Source organism: Antedon bifida, chromosome 6 (genome assembly GCF_963402885.1).
Source record: "Antedon bifida chromosome 6, ecAntBifi1.1, whole genome shotgun sequence".
Lineage (NCBI taxonomy): Eukaryota > Metazoa > Echinodermata > Crinoidea > Comatulida > Antedonidae > Antedon > Antedon bifida.
Window position 1 is genome coordinate 14,273,641 of NC_136231.1, and position 24,962 is coordinate 14,298,602.

Genomic DNA, 24,962 nt, shown 5'->3' on the forward strand with positions numbered 1-24,962 from the left:
AGTGCAGTTCACATGAAAACATGCTCTTTTTTTATAGTGATATAGCGTATCCGGATATTCACCCCCTGGACATTTACCCCCCGGAAAACTACCCCCCGGACAACCACCACCTGGACAACTACCCCTTTAGGACAACTACCCCTTAGGACAACAACCCCCTTAGGACAACAACCCACTTAGGACAACTACCCCCTGGACAACTACCCCCTGGACAACTATCCCCCGGACAATTACCCCCAAGGAACAATTACCCCCCCCCCCCCGACAATTACCCCCCCCCCCCGGTAATTACCCCGCGGACAACTACCTCTGACACAATACTCCCCGTAGGACAACTACCTCCTGGACCTGGACAATACTACGAGGGCAAATAATCTTAATCTTTACCTCCGTAGGACAACTAACCCCTGGACAACTAACCCCTGGACAACTACCCCCGGACAATTACCCCCCCCCCCCCTGTCAGGTCTCTGGTCTCGGGTCTCTAGTTTTCGGATTTTGTTGGATTGGGGGGAGGGGAGTAGTTGTCATGGGGGTATTTGTCCTGGGGGTAGTTGTCCTAAGAGAGGGGGTAGTTGTCCGGGGGGTAGTTGTCCGGGGGGTAGTTGTCCGGGGGTAGTTATCCTAAGGGGGTAGTTGTCCGGGGGTAGTTGTCCGGGGGTAGTTATCCTAAGGGGGTAGTTATCCTAAGGGGGTAGTTATCCTAAGGGGGTAGTTGTCCTAAGGGGGTAGTTGTCCTAAGGGGGTAGTTGTCCGGGGGTTGTTATCCTAAGGGGGTTGTTATCCTAAGGGGGTTGTTATCCTAAGGGGGTAGTTGTCCTAAGGGAGTAGTTGTCCGGGGAGTAGTTGTCCGGGGGGTAGTTGTCCGGGGGGTAGTTGTCCTAAGGGGGTAGTTGTCCGGGTGGTAAACATCCGGGGGAACTGTCTAGGGGGTAGGTGTCCTAGAACCGTGATATAGTGATATAGTGTAGGAAAAAGTTTTCTAAAAACAAATATTCCTTATTAAATTTGCTATCTTATGATATACATATGTTTAAAAAAAAAATTGAGAAAATTGTAAATGAAAGTACTAAAAAGTTTGTCTTTGGCTAGGCTAAGCTTAGCAAATTTGTATTCCAAATAAAATCACTAATAAACACGAAATATAAAAATTTGATAATAAATTTTCATTTATAAATACATATACATGCATTTATCTAAGCAAATATGATTGTAAAAACCATTTTCTTATGTGAAATTATAAACTATTTTTACTCTGCCGTCCGATTTGTCTAGACCTATATGTCAATCCATTCTTCAAGGCTATAAGAACATTTCCTGCAGGCGAATTATTTCTATCGCTACATGCCTTGGCCTAGCTTCACATCGCGTGGTCAAATTTCCCTATAAAATTCCTCGCACATCAATTAGTGGGTTCTATGTACTTACTATGCAATCATGATTACAACAAATTAAAAAAATGTTTATTTTTATGAAATATTTTCAAATAGCAAAAATTGCGTGATTTCCATATTTCGCAAGCGATTTTACCCCTTGACCTCATTGTTTTACTCTCCAAATCTTAGAGGGCTAGGAATGTATTAAAATATCTGTATATCTTACCCTATGTTTTCTCGAGATGGGTGGCTAGGTGTTGCTTATCGTTGTCGACTTTTCTTGACATTGGGAAGATTACTTGAAATGTATATATTGTATGCATTTAATATTATACAGTAATGATAGACATTGATATTTATTTTTTCGTCTATAAAGTTTTGTTCCAATCTGTTTTTATTTGTTTACAGTTTCCATGGGTACTTGATATGGAGCCATACACATCAGAGGGTATGAGTCGACGAGAAAGCAGTACTGAACAGCACGATGGTGGGGAAACTCCAACAGAAAACTTAAAAACAAAATGCACACAGACTAAACTCGATGAACTCTACCAATTGGTTGGCGTACTGGTCCACAGTGGTCAAGCAAATGCTGGTCATTATTACTCCTTTATACGAGATAGATGGTGTGTTGATGTTATTATTACTAAATTTGATTATACATAACAGTAGAAACGTTATTTGCCCACACTTTCATGTGAAATGAATGAGGGGAAATATATGACACACATGACCAAACTCCTTTAAAAGCTCTGTCTACACTATCAAACTAGTTGGACAAAAAAAGTGTGATGTGCAAATATGATAGTGATATACCCAAATATGGTAGTGGTATGACATAATCATGTCCATATATGGGCACATCACATTTTTTTGTCACATTAAGTTTGATAGTGTAGACAGAGCTTAAGGGTACACTTTCTTTAACTCCTGTATGTGTCCCCTTAGTAGGGGTTTTACTGTATCTACAAACATATCAAAATAAGACATCAGAGGATGAATTGTTGTTTGAGGTGTTGGGTATTGTGATGTTTTTTTTTTATTTTTACAGGGGAACATCCATGAACAATACAAGCAAAGGCAAATGGTTTAAATTCAACGATACAGTTGTAGAGGAATTTGAAATGACGGATAACACAATTGAGGCTGAGTGCTTTGGTGGTACATATAAACCTAAATTCTATGATCATGGTATGTGTGTATTCTAATATGATAATAATCATTCACTTGGTTACAGTTTAAACTATAGGCAGTGATATAATGGCTATGAGCGCTCACTGGCTAAACCTAGGGACTCCTAAACTTAAGGAGTCCAGAATATGAGCAGCCCAATGCAACAACCCAGTGTTTGAGGGCCCTCTAGGAGTGCTAATGCCTTTGCCTTCTCTCTGTTTCTAAATGAGCAGTGGGAGTTGATTTTGCGAGCAGTTTAATGAGCTTGTAAAGCGATCAGTCTAATAACCTTTTATCAAATTAGGCTAATAGTTTTTTTTTCTTATTACAGGAACATCATATTCAGATACAAGATTACGCTATTGGAGTGGATATATGCTGTTCTACGAGAAGATAGAAGGGACTAAAACACCAGAGGCTACACTACCACGTGCGACAGTACCAAGAGCTGCGCTACTTAAACATGACAGTGAGGGCGACATTCAAGTGTACGTTAATTTTTAAGGATTACATATTTTTCTTTCTATAAAAATATTCGCAACCCCACTAGCTACCATTTTAAAAAACATTTAATAATGAAAAGAAAGTCTAAAGTCTGATTTTGAATTTTATTTTGAGAGGGTAACTTTTCAAACTCCAGGAGCCCCTTTAAGATAACAAGATATATAAACTATACTTACTTCTTAATACCTGAAACCTGATTGATTGATTGATTGAGATGCAAGAAATCATTAACTTGCACAAGCCTCATCGTTCAGGCCTTACTTCATACGTGGACAAAATACACCTTTCTGTCCCTGTCACATAAGCTCTGTCTACACTATCAAACTAGTTTGACAAAAAAGTGTGATGTGCCCAAATATAGTAGTGATATGCCCAAATATAGTAGTGATATGACATCATCATGTCCATATATGGGCACATCTCATTTTTTTGTCACATAATGTTTGATAGTGTGGACAGAGCTTAAGACTGTTTTTGGTGACGGTGTGTTTTCTATTCATGGTCCTATATGAAATAGCATCCCCTTGGAAGTTCCCCAGACTCCTAGTTCTTGTGTTTGCACTTTGGAAAGAGCTTTAAAAATTGCATATAATAATAAATAATAAGTAACTAAATTAAACTACTATACATAAAATATATTTTACTTTACATCTTCCAGTGTGAATTCATCTCCAGAGCTGTCTCCAATGCATAGTTCGGATGAACTGAATGAGCTTTCAGCCCTTGTACAAAAGGGTGAAAAACGTGGGATCTTTGTAGAGAAGATGTCACCAACGATACAGCGGTTTATATTAGATGACAACCTTCAGTACATGCGCAATAGAGACATATTCAATGCTGATTATTTTAACTTTATTCGCTCACTTGTTTCTTGCAACAGTGTAAGTTGTGCATATATTTTATGGCTCAATTTTGCAATTTGCGTCAAAAGATGTAAAGGTGGTACAGTAGTATCTAGCCAAAAATATGCAAATGTTTGTAAGTCAAATTAATTATAGCAAAGATGTTCTGTCCTTCTCTAATCCTTAATGTAGTCATTAGACAAATTTGTCCAAGGATTGTTTTACATTGACAGTGTGAAATCAATTAGGAGTTATCCTCACAACAACAAATTTGCTCATTGGACTCTGTATATGTCGCAATATTATATATAAATATATATATATATGTTTCACTGTTCCACTGTATATACCCCCTAAATGAGACACTGTGAAAATACACTATTCTTTGACTATACTGCGGTGACCTTGACATATTATTGATTGTGTTTTTTTTTCTAAAGAGTCATATATACCTGAAGGATTACAGTACGATGGCTGAGACAAGTATAGAGTTGATCACTAACTTTCTGCTCAACACTTATTTCAAGACCAAAAAGTCTTTCAGGTTGGTAGATATACGGTTATTCCCATATCTTGGCTAAGGACACGAACAATACAACAAGCGTTAGTCTCAAATTTTGTTTTATGTTTTTAGGCACATGTGGCCAAGGATTACCAATTATTGTAAATTATTCACTGTCCTATCAGATAGGTGGTAATCCTCCTGATACAGGGGCTATTTTGTGAACCAGTTCACCGGGGTTACCCCTACTCGTCTCTAAAGATTATTAAGCAGAAGACAGAATTTGATTGATTTCATTTTCTTTACTTTTACAGAAATGATCAAGAAGAATGGGAGCGATGTGTAGAGGTTCTGCTTCGTAATAGTCCTGACAGCTGTGCTTGGTATGTTAAGCATCTCAACTCAGATGTTGGAAGACCGTATCTTAGGTAGGTATTCACAGCTTTAAAGCTTTCTTTCTCGTACATACCAATGAATCTTACAAGTAACTGAACAACAGACCATCCTATTGGACTAATGTCAGTTAAGAGAGAAATGAAGCTGGGTTCAGAATTATACAGTAGAACCCTCATTAAGAAGTCATCTTGAGGACTCAACCAGATGTATATATGTGTTCCCTGAATAGGATATTCTACAATAAGAATTATAAGATAATAATTATGATACAAGCTGTATATTGTTTGCATTTTCTATTTTTAATTTTAGGCAATATCTATTAGAATGTCCATCTTCAGAAGTAAGATTGTCTTTCACAAACATGTTAGAAGCAGCATTGAGGTACTTTATCAAGAATAACTCCAGTAGCATGATGTCATCCATCCCGGAACTTGATGGTCTAATAGAACATCTTCTAACTCTACTTGATAAAGACATTGCTAGCTACTGTCGCAATAGTTCTCAGTACTTCTGGCTTCTTAGCATGTACTTAAATGCAGTAAGTTTTCATAATAAATATTCTCTTATTTATATGTAATGTCCCGCCTTGACTTTGCTAACTCGCTCTTGCTTGGTGCCCGCGAAGTTGATCTTAAACGATTACAGCGATTGCAGAACAAGGCGGCACAGCTGGTCTATGCGTGTGGACGAGATCAGCCCTCGGATGGTTTATTGAAAGATCTCCATTGGCGCTATATAAAAAAAACGAATTTTGTACAAAAATATTGTTTTTGTTTATAAATGTATTTACTCTGTTGTTCCTTTGTACCTTTTTGATTTAATTAAGTTTAACCGTGACCAGCTTTCATTTAATTACAGGTGCCGACTTTGCTCCTCTAATGATCCCACCCGACTTTTCGTTCCACGATCTAATCGGAAAGCTGGTGACAATACCTTTTCTGTCACCGCTCCGCGGATCGGGAACGCGCTACCTGTCGATTTGAGAGGAGCGATTTCATCACCTCTATTTAAACGTCAACTTAAAACTTTTCTTTTTAATTAATTACTAAATATTGTTAGGCTTTGTAGGGCGCCATATAAAAACTTGTATAGAATAGAATGTATGTATGTTTGATTGCAAGCACTTTTGTAATTTCTTCAGATTGTTGGAGATAATAAAGTTCTTATTCTCCTGTTAACATTCAATGATTTTATAATTTAAATGTAATTTTTAAGCTACATATTTTCTGTGTATTCAATTTGATAATGTTTTGTTTTTACAGAATGTTAACTGCTGTGTTCATCTATTTCAAAGAGGTGCTTATTGTAGACTCATCACTTTTCTTATTGGTACACCAACACTTACTCAGGTCAGAGGTCATTTTATTTGTAAAGTCCTGTTTTTTATTAGGGAACTACCGATTTGCGACGGCCAAACTATGGTTAGTTCATTGGGAAGTGTGTCCTTGCTCCTCACAGGTTTGATGATTTCTAGGTTTAGGCGACGACAAATGACATGATTGATTGACTAGGTTGGTCGTTGCAAATCGAAACATCCCTATTATTGTCCTGAGTGGGATAAATAAAGTATATCTATGTTATTTTGTGCAATTCTATCACTTTTATACAGATTGTAGTGGTGGAGTACAAACTTAGATAGGTAAGTCATTCTGATGATGAGTATGTTTTTAATTTGTTTTGTTTATGTAAACAGGACCTAAACAGTCGACGGTGGACATCATCGCATACAAGAGATTTTGGCTCACTGCATACAACGTTAGCAAGCATGGTGCTGCATTGTGATGTTTCCCAATTCAGAACAGTCGGTATGTAGAATGTAAAATAAAATGATATATATATATTAAAAACTGCTACACAGTAGGTGATAACGATCGACGATAAATAGATATACTTACATTTTTCTTACATAAAGGAAAATAAATTAGAAAAGTTTTTAAATTTCTTTTGTTTTATGTAAAAACAAGGCCAACAGCCATTAAGTCGCGTGCTACAATGCATAGTGATACCGGACCGACAGACAGACAGACCGACAGACAGACCGACCAACCGACCGACATAGTGAACTATAGAGTCGCGTCCACGCGACTAAAAATGCAAATTGGAAAAAATGGACATTAATGGTACAATATAAATGGTTTATTTCTTGCGACTTTTTCTCATTCTCACAGATTTCCTCATCTTTATCGTTTCAAATTAATTAATTAAATTTCAGTATATCACCGGGCGGTTTAGAATTAATGTTCTTTGTCTGATGTGTTTATATATATATGTATGTATATACAAAATATATATATATATATATATACAAAATTAGTTTAGAATATTTTGTTACATTTTTAGTTTTTCACTATGACTGAAATTTCCCAGATTGCATCATCCATAATCATCATTTCATCTATCTATATATTAATGCTACTAAATTGTTCGCGTAATTTCAGTATATCACCGGGCGGTTTAGAATTAATGTTCTTTGTCTGATGTGTTTATATATATATGTATGTATATACAAAATATATAAATAAAATAACAGCAGAAAACTTGGTTACTTCATTGTTTTAATCACTACAAATTTGTTTCGTACGACCAGCATGTAGCTGGCCGCACTCTTCAGGTGAAATGTAAAACATAAGTGACACAGTTGTCTCATAGTGCTTAATAGAAGTGAGTCATCAGGAAGTCGTATACAATAGCCTATTGTTTTAGATTTAGATAAACTATTTGGATCTGCAATTTAGTAAGAATTTTTTCCTATGTCTACAAGTAGAGACTAACTCGTTCTTACGGTTCAGTGAGCATAGCATACAAAATATATATATATATATACAAAATTAGTTTAGAATATTTTGTTACATTTTTAGTTTTTCACTATGACTGAAATTTCCCAGATTGCATCATCCATAATCATCATTTCATCTATCTATATATTAATGCTACTAAATTGTTCGCGTATTTTACGTATCTCCTCCAAAACCACTGAACGGTACATGCTCACATTTGGCACACTGATGTTTATTGATAGGCCGCACACGATAGGCTATGTCACTTTCTTTAATTTTAAGGATAAACACAAAAAAAAAAATAGCAGTAATTTGACGTCTCAGTGACCATGTTACGTCACTGTATAAACTATGCAACCTCCTATGTTGTGTACTGCCATGGCCGGATGTACAAATACCATGCCGGGCCGGCAAATTAAAACAGTGTTTAGTCTCGGCAGCCGCCCAACCGTATCGACTGATCGCGTCGTTGAAGTTTTAATTAATTACACCTATCCTTTGGAAAAAAATGTATTTTGTAAATTTTAAATAAATGGTTCAATGGCTCAGTGAGTAAAACGCCATGGCCATTGAAATTAATGTAGGTTCGAGTTCGAATCCGTTATATGTGTTAATAATAAATAAATCTAAACCACAATGTAATTACAAAAGTAGCAAAAAAGATACCAAACCTCACGCAAAAAAAATTGCAAAATATAAAAAACCATTAAAATTTTTAAAAATGTAAATGAAACAAAAAAGCACACACAAACAAATAAAATGATTCCAAAGTCGTGTTTCCACAAAATATCAGAAATATCATCTAATTTCAAGTTAGTGAGTGCATTTTATTATCACATCTTAATTCTATAACTTAATTCATATTTATATTTTTTATTAAAATGTTTTAATCTGCCGACTGATTAACAGACGTCACTTTCTAATGGGTTACTGCTAGACCACACTTATTACAAAAGTAGCAAATAGGTAACAAATCTCCCAAAGAAAAAAAATTACAAAATATAAAAACCACTGAAATAAAAAAAATGTAAATGAAAAAAAAAACGCACACAAACAAAAAGATTCCAAATGGTTTGATACATTGTTGAATTGATGAAAACAACTTAACAATTTGTGTTTCCGCAGCAATGTGTTGTTCATACGATTTATGTTCACTTTTTTATTGTATGTATCAAATAATGAATACACCACGAAAAACACACAAAATAATATAGTTTGTTATTTTATACTTTGGTTAGTGTTTGCGTGCATCATCTAACTAATTCACACAGCACAATTGTTGTTAAGTGTCTTTTATTTTCGTAAAGTCTGAACAGTAAAAAGTAAAATCTAAAGTTCCATATCCAGTATCGCTTTCATTTTTTAGCTTACAGATATTTTAAAGTGAAGGGATAGTGTATAACAAAATTAATGGCCATAAAATAGTTCAGAATTTTATTCTTGATACAATTTGTTTTTATTTTGATAATTTGTCAAAGTACTTTTATCTTTTATTATACATGCAAAGTATATAACCACATATTAAGGCAGAAAAGGGTTACTGCTAGTTTAATATTATTTGTATAAATATGTGCATAAATTAAAATCTAGTTGTGTTACTTTTTTATAGATGAATGTCCTGAAGACAAACCTCCAAATATCCTGCCTATCCATGATTTAGAGACACCTTTACAAACACCTGAAGATGTCAAGAACATTCTGTTTGCTCCTGAAGGCCGCAGGTACATCAAAGAGGTAAGGTTATCAATATCATTACAAGCTTTGTCTACACTATCAAACTTTATGTGACAAAAAAGTGTGGTGTGCCCATATATGGTAGTGATATGCTTAAATATGGTAGTGATATGCTTAAATATGGTAGTGATATGCTTAAATATGGTAGGGATATGACATCATCATGTCCATATATGGGCACATCACATTTGTTTGTCACATAAAGTTTGATAGTGTAGACAGTGCTTTACATCTTTTAACCATATGGTTACTACATCAATTGTATTGTTTAAATCCTCCTTAATAGAAATAGTTGAAACAGAAATAGTGCCATCATCTATTCATATGAAAAAAGGCATTTTGGAAATTAGATTCAGTTATACCATGGAGGATAAGTAGGGTGCCGAGTGATTAAAACACTTGACAGACCTGGGTTCAATTCCCGATACGAACAACTCCCTGTCCATTTATGTGTAAATGAGTACCTGGTTGAAAAATACTAGGCAGCATAAGGCGGCGTGGAAAGGAACTGGCCACCCTACCACATAATGCTGAGGCTTATTACAATGACATCCTAACAGCTCATTCCCCTACGTGTAGAATGAACACAGGTCTCGCCTTTTTTTATACCATATAGACGTAGTAAGTATAATTGAATAATTTCTTCATTTTTAGGCTGTAGCAGCATGTCGTGAGATGACCCCTGGAACCACTGCATCCGTCATCAACATGTTGCTGTATTGCAGTTATTGCAATGCTGTCTTCAGCCAAGAAGTTCTAGAGGCTATCCAGGTAAAAAGATCATATACAATAGTACCCTTATTCAGGGTTACAAGTGCTGTGAAAAAAATGAGAAATATATTTGTTAACACCACGACCAACCCTATTCACAAGACTACACCATTAAGAGGAAACTGGGTCCCGAATGTTTCCTCTTAATAGAGGCTCTACTCTATTCTATATATTATTGATTCTACAAAGTATACAGTTAAAGTCTGTGGATTTTCTATATACAAAATTAACTCAAATTAGCAAATAATATAATCACAATGAAATAGAATTGGAAAAATTTATAATTTGTGCTACTTTTACTTAGTTGCTTTGATAATTTTTTTGTTCATTTTTACAGTGTCAAATCATAACAGCTCCTTCACATGACCTCAGGTCAATGTGTAGTCTACTACTGGAACTACTACAGGTCAAAGATCAACTGCAATTACAGAGGTTAAAACTGTGTGTCGAAGGTCATGACAGTGATGGGCTATTAGGTTTGTGCTTGTTTGTATACTTATAATTGAGCTAAATACAATGCATTGGAGAAATTCTCTTTGACGCTCTCGGTTTGCTTCAGTGGAACAGCACTAGTTCTCAAGCGTACTGACGAGCAATAGAGATAAAATTCAAACACCCAAAATTGTTTTTGTCTCTTAGTTCTGACACTATTGTTTAAAAAATGATATTAAAACCACATTCAAATTAGAAAATAAAAATGTTAACATGTCTTATTGCTTGTAGATATTATTCAGAAACATAACACAACAGACAGTCGTCGTAGTTACCAATGCATTAAGTTCTTGGTAACTTTAGCAAACAAATGCCCAGTTGCTAAGGACTACTTGGTGTCCATTATGGCTAAATGGCAGTGGGCCATCATCTGGCTCAAGAAAAAGGTAAACTATTTTAAATTTTTATTTCTAAATTTATTTGGAGGGGAAACTGCTAATAAAGAAAAGTAATATTGTAGGCAGTTTGAGCAACCTCGGTATACGTATTTGTAAATTTCGCATACTATGTCACACATTTTGTGTAGTGTGACATCAATACTGTATGTGATATCGATTTGATGCTTTTAGATATGCGAAATGCTTTCACACGTTTAAGATTTATTCGTTGGAAATTAAGTTGTTAAATGTGGCACAGATCACATTTCATTAGCAAAACCTAACTTATTAAAGAAAATTCAGACATAGTTGTAGTATAAAAATTGTTTCAAGAAAACGACAAAAGATTTAAAAATGTTGGCTATGCCTACGCTAGATACGCTCACGCTAGACACGTCTACCACCTACTAGTATAACCCTCTAATGAAAAAAGCTATAAATTCAAACATATCCGTATACATGTTGTGACACAGATACGTGTGCATATACATGAGGTTGCCGAAATGCTCTAACTTCTGTATACTAAAAACATCCTACCGCGCATGTCCGTTACCCCTGAATGAATACAGTAGATCCCCCTATCGGTTTCCCACACTAGAATAATATTTCATTTGTATTTGATAGATGAACGAACATTCATGGACGCCGCAACATACCTCAAACGAATCATCCACAGGTAGAACATTCCAAAGGACCATGAGCGCTCAGGATACTCTAGCAGAAGCAACTGCACTCTTTGAACAATTAAACACAGAAGATGAAGAAGAAAATAAAGATGATAAAGATGTTAGTATAGATACTTCAAATCAAAGTATAGATACTTCAAAACAAGAGACAAGTATGGAAACTAATGAAAACTCTGATAATGTCACTAACACAACAAGTGAGGAGAACAGCTTAGGCCTAGATGAAATTGATACATGATAGAGTTTATCAAGTTGATATCGGGAACATGCAACCGTCATCAAGATATCAACCATGTAGATTGAAACGGAAGAGGGCGCTGTGTTGTTAAATAATGGAAAAAAATCATATTGAATTGAAAGGATTGAACGACGACGCTTTTTTACATTCTTTGATAAGAAACAAATGTGAATGTAGCTAAATTGTATTACAGTACCAGCAATATCTATCTCCACATCTGATATCAAGAACATGAATGAAGAAAAGGATGGTATTGAAAATTGAAGATTTTGCAGTATGCCATTTTATTAGTACTATCGAGTTCTTTCATCTGGTATGGCACCGTCTACACTATTAAGCTAGTTCGACAAAAAGGGTGTGATATCCCCAAATAGTATAATAATGGTAGTGATATGCTTAAATATGGTAGTGATATGTCACCATTTCCATATATGGGCACATCACATTTTGTCATATAAAGTTTGATAGTGTAGATAAAGATTAATATCAAAGAGAGATAATGGTTTTTATGTTGCTGTAGTCACCAATCATACTTTAAGATATTTCCTTTTCACTCAAGTCAATAAATATTTAGAAATTTTCTTAAAATAGTATTCATTTATATAGGGAAATATTTTTAATATTAAGGGTAATTATTTCCCTTAGCCTAAGTGTGAATGGTGATTACAGCCAGCTTGGATATAATCAGTTTAAGGTTTTGAGGATTAAGATATCAGCCAAAAGCCAGAGTTATATAGACCCAGCTAAGTAAAGATTTTAGAAAGTATACAAGAGGACAACATAAATTAATATATATTTAGTTTGTAACATACAATGCAGTTTTGATAGATTAACCCTGTTTTGAGAATTGCAATAACAAGAATATAGTATGTGGTTTTACAATCCAGTTTCCCATAGTGCTTTATGGCAAATTTGCAATGTTGTGATTGGTTGATCAGTTTGCCACATTTTGAGTTTTTAGCCTTAAACCCTCGCTTATTTTGGATCTATTCTAACGCTCTTTGGTTGTTCTATTTTTGGAAAGTTTACTGGTATCCTATGTAAATTTCATGCACCATGCCATCGTCCTTTCAGTACTTTAACAATGTTATAATATTCTCTATCAATTTACACTTTTTAGTGTATACAATCTATGATAAATTATTTTTAAAACAGCAATAACTAGATGTAGTTACTGAAAACATACAATAATGTATGCTTATTCTTTTCTTTATAGTTCTACGTAATATAATTTATAAAACAGTACATATTTGTAATAATTTTAAATTGTGAAAATCATTTTTAATTAGTGTGAAAAAAGATTATTTATTGTTTATGGAGTGCAAAAGTTGCCTGTAACATGGAGAAATTATTATTACACAGGTACAAGCAAAAATGATTTCAAGTAATTATTGAAGTGATAGATATTATGCAATTATTGTACAGGTGTACATGTGTAGTAATGTATTTTTTACCTGCTAATTTGTTTTTGTACATCAACATCTCCCATTTAATATTATGTTGTGAAACATTACAACATGGAGTACGAGTGATGTGCCCAAATAACATCTACCATATTATATGGTAGTGATGTGTCCAAATATGGTGGTGATATAACATCATCATGTTCATATTTGGGCACATCACAATAACATTTTATAGTGTAGACAGAGCTTTAGAGCAGATAATCTAACTGGACTCATGTGTTACACTTGCTCCTGAAAAATTATGTACTTTTTAAACTTAAGCCAAATTATTATTAATATCAACAACTTCGGTACCACAAATTGTCTAAAAATAGATCATAATTGGGGAGATGTTACTGTAAATGTTAATAATCTTCACTTTATCATACAGTATTCCTGATCTCAAAGTGCCTTTCTCCAATGAACTTAGAAAGTGCTTACATCAATAGATGTGATTCAATATGTATAATCTTAGACAATTTAGAAGGTGCCATTGACACAGCGATTTTTGTATATTTCTACAAGTTACATTGTATACAATGTGTTGTATTCGTTTTCGATTTCCTAACAGTGGGTTCTGATTATAAAGGTTAACAGTACCAAGTTTGAGGAACAATAAGAAAGTAATAAAAAAACATAAAACTTTTAATTTGCTGTTTTTGGTTGAATTTTTGGTCAGTCCAGGCTGTCTGTACACTATCAAACTTTATGAGACAAAAATGTGATGTCAAACTAGTTTGATAGTGTAGACAAAACTTATACACAATCTCTCTCTCCCCCCACATTACTATATGTACATGTGTTTCATATTTGAGGTGGGAGATATCTGCACAACCACCATATCCCCCACACCACCCACTTCCCAACCACAATCAAATTTACATACAAATTACAAATACAAATTTTAATGTTTCATTTATTGTACAATAAACCACCCTGTAAAGCATTTTGATATTTAAAATAATTTATCATATTAACATTTTAATATTTAACACTAATATGCCTATAAATTACTTTATCATCACTATATAACAGACAGTTTACAAACGTCAGATTTGTTTTTTATCTACAGTAACACCACAAATGTTTGATGATTTAAAAATATTTTTTGTATATTGATAAAACATGTTTTGTGACTACCACTGCAAATAAAATTAATGTTTGTATAAACAAGACTTAACCAGGGAAGTGTCTATGTCAAATAGGACTATGTTCTGGCAAATATACATCTTAAAATATACACTAAGACTATATAATTGTAGAAAATGTGTTACTGTTACATAATTTAATACTGTAGAATGGAATACACCTCATTGATGAGATGATAACTTAGCATGGATGTACTGTAATGTGCTGTGTGAATTTGAGTCTTCCACCCAGCCTAAAGCTCTATCAAAATCAAAAAGTATTATGATGTGCCCAAAATATGGTAGTGATATGCCCAAATATGACAGTGATATGACATCATTATGTCTATATATGTGTATCACATTTTTTTGTCACATAAAGTTTGATAGTGTAGACGAGACAGAGATTAAAGCATATTTAAGATATTCCACCAAATGTCCTTCCTGTGTTCAGTTGTTGACAGTGAATGACTGTAAACCAGTAATGCCACGCCCTAAGATCAATGCATGGATGTCATGTGTTCCTATAAAAGATAGATAAATAACATTTTTTATATAACACCTAAATAAATTCCTGTCATTTGATTGGACGATTGTGGGTCACATGGTGTGCAATAGTACGCACTTTTAAACGATCGTTTAATAGTACTTTTTAAACATTTTTGTGTACAAAAAAAAAATGTTTGGCGGATGAAAAAAAAAATCTAGTGTACAAATTACTGTGAAATACAGCACAGCACCACCTGCTTTTGTGTACGATTTGGAGATATATATGCACTAATTTCATTCAAAAAGGCATTTAAATTAGCTTTAGATCGTTTTTAGGATTTTGATTAATTAATGGGGACATCCCTACAAGACGTGGAATCGTTCGAAAAAACATAATTAGCCTAGATGAGTTCCAGTTTTGTATTGCTGCAGCCTAGTGGGCCTAGGCCTACGCCTTTTAGTATTGGGCTAAGCCTAGGCCTTTTAGTATTGGGCTAAGCCTAGGCGTTTTAGCCTTGCTAGGTCTAGGATTGTTTGGTCGTTTGTTGACATAATTAACACTACAGTAGGTGCGTTTATAAAATCCATATAAATAATAATATTTAATATAATTATTAAAAACCAAATGTTACTGTTTTAATCAATGTGAATCAAATGTAGGCCTTGGCTAGGCCTACCTTTTATTTGATTCAAATGACAGGAATCTATTTAGATGTTATATAAAACAAATAATGAATGTTTAATATTCGTGTAATGGTACAAATAATGGCATTTGGTGTATGATGAAAGGTTATCTTTCAACTTGGCTCGCGCCTTGTTGAAATATAACCTTTCATCATTCACCTCATGCCATTATTTGTACCATTACACTCATAAACATTCATTATTTGTATAATAATAATTCTTTACACAATTACCACACAATTTATGGTAAAGAAAATAATTTAGTAAAGTCAGGTATGTTGTACACACATGTGTTTCCAAAAGGAAACTATGTAAGGCTCTGTCTACACCATAAAACTTTATGCACCCATATATGGACATGATGATGTCATATCACTACCATATTTGGGTACATCACACTAGTTTGATAGTATAGACACAGCGATACAAATACAATCATACTATCAATAGTTACCTTCATATGTGTTGACTGCTTCCAGATTCATGACATGCCTTATAACATGATACTCATCCGCTATTCCATTACCTCCCAGCATATCCCGTGCCATCCTAGCAATCTCCAGCGACTTGCCACAAGAGTTCCTCTTAATCATCGAGATCATTTCTGGAGCAATCCTGACATTATGGGAATATAAAATAAAATGATAAAAACTTATAAGACAGTGAACAGTGTGTACAGGCCTCAACTCCCTGGTGTGTGCAGGCCTCAACTCTCTGAAACTCCCTGTTGTGTGCAGGCTCAACTCCCTGGAATTCTCTGGTGTGTGAAGGCCTCAACTCCCTGGTGTGTGCAGGCCTCAACTCTCTGGTGTGTGCAGGCCTCAACTCCCTGGTGTGTGCAGGCTCAACTCCCTGGAATTCTCTGGTGTGTGAAGGCCTCAACTCCCTGGTGTGTGCAGGCCTCAACTCTCTGGTGTGTGCAGGCCTCAACTCCCTGGTGTGTGCAGGCCTCAACTCTCTGAAACTCCCTGGTGTGTGCAGGCCTCAACTCTCTGAAACTCCCTGGTGTGTGCAGGCCTCAACTCTCTGAAACTCCCTGGTGTGTGCAGGCCTCAACTCTCTGAAACTCCCTGGTGTGTGCAGGCCTCAACTCCCTGAAACTCCCTGGTGTGTGCAGGCCTCAACTCTTTGAAACTCCCTGGTGTGTGCAGGCCTCAACTCTTTGAAACTCCCTGGTGTGTGCAGGCCTCAACTCCCTGAAACTCCCTGGTATGTGTGCAGGCCTCAACTCCATGGAACTCCCTGGTATGTGTGCAGGCCTCAACTCCCTGGAACTCCCTGGAACTCCCTGGTATGTGTGCAGGCCTCAACTCCCTGGAACTCCCTGGTGTGTGTGTGCATGCCTCAACTCACTGAAACCCCCTGGTGTGTGCAGGCCTCAACTCTCTGAAACTTCCTGGTGTGTGCAGGCCTCAACTCCCTGAAACCCCCTGGTGTGTGCAGGCCTCAACTCCCTGGAACTCCCTGGAACTCCCTGGTGTGTGTGCAGGCCTCAACTCACTGAAACCCCCTGGTGTGTGCAGGCCTCAACTCTCTGAAACTTCCTGGTGTGTGCAGGCCCAAATTCCCTGGCATGTACAGGCCTCAACTCCCTGAAACCCCCTAGTGTGTGCATGCCTCAACTCACTGAAACCCCCTGGTGTGTGCAGGCCTCAACTCCCTGAAACCCCCTAGTGTGTGCAGGCCTCAACTCCCTGAAACTTCCTGGTGTGTGCAGGCCCAAATTCCCTGGCATGTACAGGCCTCAACTCCCTGAAACTTCCTGGTGTGTGCAGGCCCAAATTCCCTGGTGTGTACAGGCCTTAACTCCCTGAAACTCCCTGGTGTGTGCAGGCCTTAACTCCCTGAAACTCCCTGGTGTGTATGCATGCCCCAGTCAGTTTTCCACTGTGTACAGGCAAAATAGTTTACTAGGGTAATATTGCATACCATGGAATGCTCATTTCCACAAATAACTCAATATATAGTTTAACAGCTGCAGACAAGAAACAGAATATTACTCATAAAAGTCGTCTATACTTTCAGTTTTAATCCTGTCTTTAATCTTTTCTAAACTAATAGACTTCTCCTACCACCATTTCATTTTTGTAACTTACTTCCCTTGGTCTTTGAGTCTTCCCACTTGTAAACATGCTTGTAAGCCAATAGAGATTTCTGTTAACATGTCTGCAAATTTCTTTTGCATCAGTTGATTTCGAGCTAGAGGAACGCCAAATTGGTGTCTATGATGGAACATGAAAAAAATAAACACACATAAAATCAATAAAAGAACATATTTAATATATGATGTGTATTTTACTATCAAATTAACAATTTCCTTTTATGTATGACAATTGTAAACATTAACATAGAATACAATTGAACAGTAGTGAAGAAGAGACCTATAAATGAAATGCTGTACCTGTCTAATGTGTATTGCCTAGCAGTTTCCAAGCAAAACTCTGCAGCTCCCAGTGCACCCCATGCTATACCATAACGTGCATTATTTAGGCAGCCAAACGGTCCCTAAATATAGACAAATAAGACAAAATTTCAACAAGTGAGATTTACCACTATAATACTGTGAAAAGAGAAACTCTATCTTACATAATCAACACAGTAACCCTGATATGCAATTAACTATTTAAAGCTGTCTACACTATAAAACTTTATGTGACAAAGAAATGAGATGTGCCCATATGATGATGTCATATCACTACCACATTTTGGCACATCACACTTTTTTTTTCAAACTAGTTTGATATTGTAGACAGAGCTTAAGACAATTATTGTGAATACATACAACCAGCCATAGTTCCAACAAACCAGTATATAAATCTAGGCACCATCAACTTTTAATAATAAACTAATAAATCTTAAGCTCCTTTCTATAATTGCAGGGTATCAATAGTATTTGATTGGCCACTCACAAACACCTCACAGTGATCTGCTCTCCATGTTTGCATATAAACAGAGAGGAGTTTGAGAGCTACATCTGCTGATCTCAAAACCATTAAATCAAATATATGCCTATTCCTTTTATTATTGAAGTTACAAATACAGTAGTTCAATCTCACCCCTAAACCTTTGGCATTTGGTAACAGATTTTCCTCTGGTATCTCTACATCTTCCATTACAATTTGTCCTGTTATGGATGCTCGGAGTGAAAACTTTCCCTCAATCTTTGGGGCTGTTAGCCCTTTCATACCTTTCTCTAGAATAAATCCTCTTAATGCACCACCTTCATCAACATTTCTAGCCCAGACGATAAAAACATCAGCAATCGGTGAGTTTGTAATCCTGAAATGACAATGTATATTTCTTACTTGTATTCAACAATTAAATTTCATTAATTTTTTTTTATTTGTTTTTGACAATATAGTAATTATTGATATTATCACTGTTTTAATAAAAACAAATACTTTGAAACTATAGTTTGCTGTGCTGCTGTTCTTTCAACCTTGAGAAATTAATTAATTAAGATAGGAATTGATCAATAGACCTTAATATTGGGGTGTATTAGGTGGGTAATAAACATGCTCCTTAATAAACCTACAGTAGGTCATGCAGTGCCAGCACCATGTTTGTAGAAAACCACATCTGCTCGTTCTACGAACTACAACGTAAGGTGGTGTTTGGCATGTTGTGCAGGTTAGGGAGGTCAGACAATATTGTCATAAAATGTATTCATGAATTTGCTTTTCCTTCATCCTATCTACATAGTAGATGGATGAAGCTACTGTATTGTTCTAACCATGTGACTATGTAGCGTAGGTTTTTTTTTTTTTTTATATATATCTACATATATATATATGTATTTGTTATATTTGCAATAATGTACACTAATTTGTTACTGAACTATGGAGAATTTTTTTCCGAAATAAAAGATGAATGAATGAATGAATAATTGTGCAATAATTACCCAGCGATATATTCAATTTTTCAAATTTCTGCCAAGTACAAAACAGAGATATAAAAGGCAATGAAGACCAAACAGTTGCTAAACAACTAGGCTAATTGGTTAACCTAAAACAGCTTCTAAATCCAAGCAGCAATAATTGTTCAGAAAAAAAACATTATCCAGACATAATTGAGCGTTCACATCGAAATTATAGCGAGATCATATGGATAATCCAGTTAAATTAACTAGCCATATATGATGTTTGTTGTGAAAAATGTCAGATGGGCCAGTTACTGGGCGGTTTTACAGACCTGCCACAGGTTATACTGGCAATTGGCCAGCTGATTAAGTTGGATTCTGTATTACCCCTCATCTGTATAGTTGAAAGTAACCTTAAATTTTTACATTAAAACTTGACCTAATTTTATGATCAAAATGCTCAGGTTTAAATGGTAAACTTAATTTAGTGGAAAATTCATTCACTTGTGTACATCACAACATGTTTTTCTTACAGTTACAATAAAACCAATTTCCTTTTTCTGACAAGTCCAATTACATGTTGTATTTTTGCAATCAAGGTCTACAGTATATCAGTAAATAAACTATTTTAATGAGTCTTTATCTAAAAAAACGAAATGTTTTAAACATTTCAGTTGAGTAATAAAACATTTTTATTTTATTTATTCAACCTTATTTCTAGAGGGCGACACTAAACAGTGTATGCTGAGTTATGATAACTGTCTGTGTGTGAAAGTGGCTGTGTGTATACTAGTACACCAGGGCAACACCATACTTGTCTCGAAAGATGTACTAGGTTCTTTAAAGTATACATGAGCCAGATGTAATTATTATTACACTGACTAATTTTTCAGTACATATTATTTTATATTACAATGCAGTACAAAATTTCAATATCTATATGTCTACAATTTACAATTTCGGGTTAAAAGTTGAAATAAATATTCAGAGTAAACAAACAAAAAAGTAGTAATTTCAGCTACACAACCTACAATCTAATTCTAGGAATACCCTCGACCTAATGGAATTAGATTAATAATTAATTGACTATGAGGGAGCTGCGGCGCCAACTTGCTAATAAACAAATCCAACTGTGTATGACTCTGAGTCACATCCGAAAAAACAGGACGAGCATGAAATAAGCAACAATTTGTTCTAAAAAAAGAAAGTTAAGAAGGAACTGAGAAATAACACAGAAATATATAGCAGTCTTTTCATTTAGAGCAAGAATTTTCTCTTCATATTTTAAGTTTCCAAACCCTATACAGTAACAGCACAGTCAAGATTATGTAATAAAACAAAGCTTGCAATGTATTGTAAAATATACTACATGTTTTTGGCTCTTATTGAGCAATTGAATCATTCTATATCACCAAATAATGCTAATATAATGTAGTGTCCCTATTAAGAGGACACCTTCAGGACCAAACAAATTGTCCCTTTAATAGGAGTTGGCTATGTGTTAAAACATATATTATCCTTTGATCATTTCATAGGAAAGTGTCCCCTTAGTAGAGGTGTTTTTATAAAGCAAACACCCACTCTTTGAAAATTGTCATTTAATACTTTTTTTTATATTTAATATTTTGGGACACATATATATTCTAATATAAAAACATCCTTTTTTAAAAAGTAAGAAGGAAAACAAAATGAGTCAGCTCCCACCCTACTGAATATTTTTAAAACATGGTAAGCCTTGGCAGGAAATAGAATATTTGCCTCAATCTTTGAATCAAGAATCTATAACATCTGGCATCCTGACATGACCAAAAATTGTATTTATAGTTTATCAGAAACAAAAAATGAAAGTAGTATTATATAAGCCATAAATGAACAGCTGATTAACCTGACCCAAAATAATGTATGTTGTGGTACTGTCAAACTTGATTAAGAATGAATATAAAGTTTGCATTACACCACATATATTTAGTTGTGAAAGGAACTGTTGAGTTTCTGGACGATGACGGGAGTGAGCATTCTCACTCCTGAGGACAATCAAAGTATATTGATCGAACCGCGAAAAACTCACCAGTTCTTTTCAAAACTAAATATATGTGGTGTGTTATATCAATACATATAAATCAACGATGGGACCATAATATTCTTATAATGACCTTTAAATGTTTAACAGGTACTGTTCCCGATTACCTAATTGATTTTTATGATTTTATTGATAATTATCACAATTTAAATACAAGAAGCAAATCGAAAAACACTTTAGTCTTACCAAAATGGCATAATGATTCTGGTAAAAGAACATTTCAATACCGCTCAGTCAAACTCTGGAATAATCTTTCACCAGATATTCGCAGCTCTATAAATTCATTAACTTTGCAATCGTTTAAAAATTTGATCTAACTGTATTTTTCTCTTGCTTCTTGTGATATTGTAGTCTTTAAAAACGTTTTCATAATTTTTCATTTTTATTGTTTATATTTGTAATTTGTAAGTGTTAACTGGACTTCAAGGAAGAACAATGTACAAATATTGAATGAATATCCAGAATAAAGAAAGATTTTTATCTATCTATCTATATTGAATTCCCCATGCAAACCTTCCAACAACTGATTAAGAATACATGAGAACCATATTTGGGACATACAAATAAGTGACAGGGGTGTCCTCTAAATAGGGGTTGGCTGTTAAAGCATTGTATGTAATAGGTGTTACCAAAAAGAGGGTTTTTCTGTATAATAATACCATTTGCAGAGAGGTCACATTACATGTATGACTACACAAACTATTAGCCAATCAGAAAGCCATATTTTGCACAGGGAATTTTTTTTTTTAACTTCTTTTTAATTTTGTTTATAAATCAATCTGTTTTACATTTTCTAAAATAGTAATGTTTGCATTATTTGACAACTTTATACATTCAATTGCAAATTTAATTAGCTTTAATTTAATACCAATATAAATGTATGAATACATTTTCACACAGCTATTTAATTACAAAATAACTAAACCTCCATTATTTTTTACCTTAAATGACCCAAAATGAACCTTTCTCATGGTAAGATTTTTCCATTGTTACTTATAGTAGTTATGCTCTACTGCAGTTGTTACTATTAAATGTATATCAAGTTCACTTTCTTTTAAATAAAAAAAGTATTGTTATTTACCATGTTTTAGAACCATTTAGTTTAAATGTTTTGTTTGCTGCATTATAATGTGCCTTCGTCTCCATTCCTGCAGGATCACTTCCATGATTTGGTTCTGTTAGCCCAAAACATCCAATCAGCTCTCCCTTTGCTAGTAGATATTCAGATTTAATAATTTAGTTTAAATATGATATGCACTGTACACAAGCCTAAAGCATTGGCTTGTGGTGTACTAATTATTATTCATTACAAATTAAGTTTGACATCAACCATTATTTTTTTTAACAATAAACATAAAACATTACCTAACTTTGGAAGATATTTTTCTTGTTGGCTTGCAGTACCATATGCGTATATAGGATGCATAACAAGTGAAGATTGTACACTCATAGCAGACCGATAGCCACTGTCCACTCGTTCAATTTCGCGGGCGATGAGACCATACGCTACTGATGACACTCCAGCACACCCAAAACCCTTGATGGTTGGACCCAGAACTCCAATATTTCCCAACTCTTGCATAATTTCTTGATCAAATACTGGAGTATAGAATATATTTCATTATTTAGTTCACATAAATTAGATTTGCTATGTAAAATTGATTGTCAACAGTCAATTTTGATAATAAATTGGTATACATACTTTCATTTCTATTTGCCATAAGTACTCTAGGCATTAGTTTTTCTTGACAATATTCTCGGAACTGATCCCGGACCATAATTTCTTCTTCACTTAAGTTGCATTCTAAATCCAAGGCATCTTTGTAGTTGAACTGGACAAATTTATCTTTTTTGACAGGTTTGTCTGAAATTTTTTTAAGAAAACCGGTTTATTATTTATTTTTCCAAAATGTTGTTTGCTGTTTTAAAGGCCTGGTGCAGGCAAAAAATTTCTATTGATCATACATTCCAATAATTATCGATCTATAGTTTCCCCAAGTCAACTCGGCTTCACGTCAACGCGGCCAAAAACTAATCAGTCAACTCGGCCACAATAAAGTATGGAACGCAAAAAGTGCTTAATAATGTTATGATTATTACTATCCACTCTTTAAAAAAAAATTAAGAAATAAGAAAAATACTCATATAAAAAAATGATCTCATTGCCGATATGAATAGAAGTACCCGCGTATTACAAAAACACGTGCAGGTACCACATTTTAGTAAATCGAAGACGTAGGCCTACGTTCCACCATGGAGCTATTATAGCTCCATGGTTCCACCATTTGGCCATAGAAAAATGATCGTACATATCGTTTTTGTCCATGATTTACGTTTTTAAAAAAGGGGAATAGCTGCCAAAGGCGCAGGGAGGCGCAGCTACGAATTGGTTTCAGATGTTGTCGCCTAATCAAATGCATACACTGAAGAAATCTACGCGTGATTCAACCATGGAGTTAACATTATTTAATACCTCAATGATGCAACCAAACAATCTTATTACACCTAATAAATGTCCTCGCATATCGGACATGCACAAACGAACATACGCGCCAACTTACGTGCATCATCATTATTGGGCCTACAATGTGTTCCTATTTATTATCCAAATGTTCATATTGTAATCATTAATAATAGTATGAATGCTAGCTTATTAATTAATTGTTTGTTATGCGCAATTTGAACAATTTGTGCAATTTGAAATTTTATTAAACGTAAATAAAGGAAAGTTGGTGAGGCCGAGTTGACTTGAGGACGAGTTGACTTGAGGCCGGGTTGACTTGAGGCCGAGTTGACTTGAGGCCGAGTTGACTTGGGGCCGACTTGACTTTGGCCGAGACGGTTTAGGGCCAACTTGGATCAAAATCGCCTAACCTAGTCTAGTCCTAGGCCCTAGGCCTTGAAAATAAATCTCTTCTCACCTGCTTCAGCAGTGTTTGCCGGCTGGGCATTTTCATTCAATCTCAAACCCGAACTGGTCCCAATATTTCGTAGCGAATTAACAGCAGCTATTGAAATATTTTGTGATTTTATTACATTGCATTGTGAACAATAACTAATAAATTTCCTCATGAACATTATAAAATAATTGTATCTGTTCACACAGTAAAAAGACACAACTTTAACTGGACCCCTACACACAGTAGTACACACACGTACTCACTTGACCTTTAAAAAATGTCTACGACCTACATTATTATATTTCAAAAGACATTTCAATAATGAAATTATTATAGGAAAATGGTTTATACAAGCAGAATTTATATATTTATAAGAATTCTAATTATTTATAAATAAATATAGTAATAAAAATTAGATTTAAATTACAATAATAATAGTTTTAGTTTTACTATTGATTAAGAAATTAAAAGACGACGACATAAGCTGAGCACAACAAAAACATCAGCAGA

The 24,962-nt window shown here is 34.8% G+C and overlaps 2 protein-coding genes across 2 annotated transcripts in view; one reads left to right on the top strand and one right to left on the bottom strand.

The window, feature by feature from the left end:
* The window catches only part of LOC144845409 (ubiquitin carboxyl-terminal hydrolase 24-like), a 52,183-nt gene extending 38,217 nt beyond the window's left edge, over nt 1-13,966 (top strand). The window contains exons 38-51 of the mRNA XM_078702712.1: nt 1,785-2,002; nt 2,428-2,567; nt 2,881-3,037; nt 3,712-3,934; nt 4,336-4,439; nt 4,712-4,825; nt 5,103-5,331; nt 6,056-6,142; nt 6,487-6,598; nt 9,180-9,304; nt 9,959-10,075; nt 10,413-10,551; nt 10,799-10,953; nt 11,569-13,966. Coding sequence (XP_078558838.1) covers nt 1,785-2,002; nt 2,428-2,567; nt 2,881-3,037; nt 3,712-3,934; nt 4,336-4,439; nt 4,712-4,825; nt 5,103-5,331; nt 6,056-6,142; nt 6,487-6,598; nt 9,180-9,304; nt 9,959-10,075; nt 10,413-10,551; nt 10,799-10,953; nt 11,569-11,868 — 2,220 coding nt within the window. The 3' untranslated portion in view covers nt 11,869-13,966. The remainder of the gene's footprint in view (nt 1-1,784; nt 2,003-2,427; nt 2,568-2,880; nt 3,038-3,711; nt 3,935-4,335; nt 4,440-4,711; nt 4,826-5,102; nt 5,332-6,055; nt 6,143-6,486; nt 6,599-9,179; nt 9,305-9,958; nt 10,076-10,412; nt 10,552-10,798; nt 10,954-11,568) is intronic.
* A 245-nt stretch (nt 13,967-14,211) lies between these two features.
* On the bottom strand, nt 14,212-24,709 carry LOC144845452 (glutaryl-CoA dehydrogenase, mitochondrial-like). The gene is made up of 9 exons (XM_078702807.1): nt 24,474-24,709; nt 23,255-23,416; nt 22,918-23,151; nt 22,634-22,763; nt 18,670-18,892; nt 18,015-18,118; nt 17,710-17,835; nt 16,068-16,228; nt 14,212-14,964 (listed from the first exon to the last, which is right to left on the bottom strand). The coding sequence occupies exons 1-9, from the start codon at nt 24,628-24,630 to the stop codon at nt 14,891-14,893; spliced, it is 1,371 nt and encodes a 456-aa protein (XP_078558933.1). The 5' UTR covers nt 24,631-24,709; the 3' UTR covers nt 14,212-14,890.
* Between the last annotated feature and the right edge of the window lie 253 nt (nt 24,710-24,962).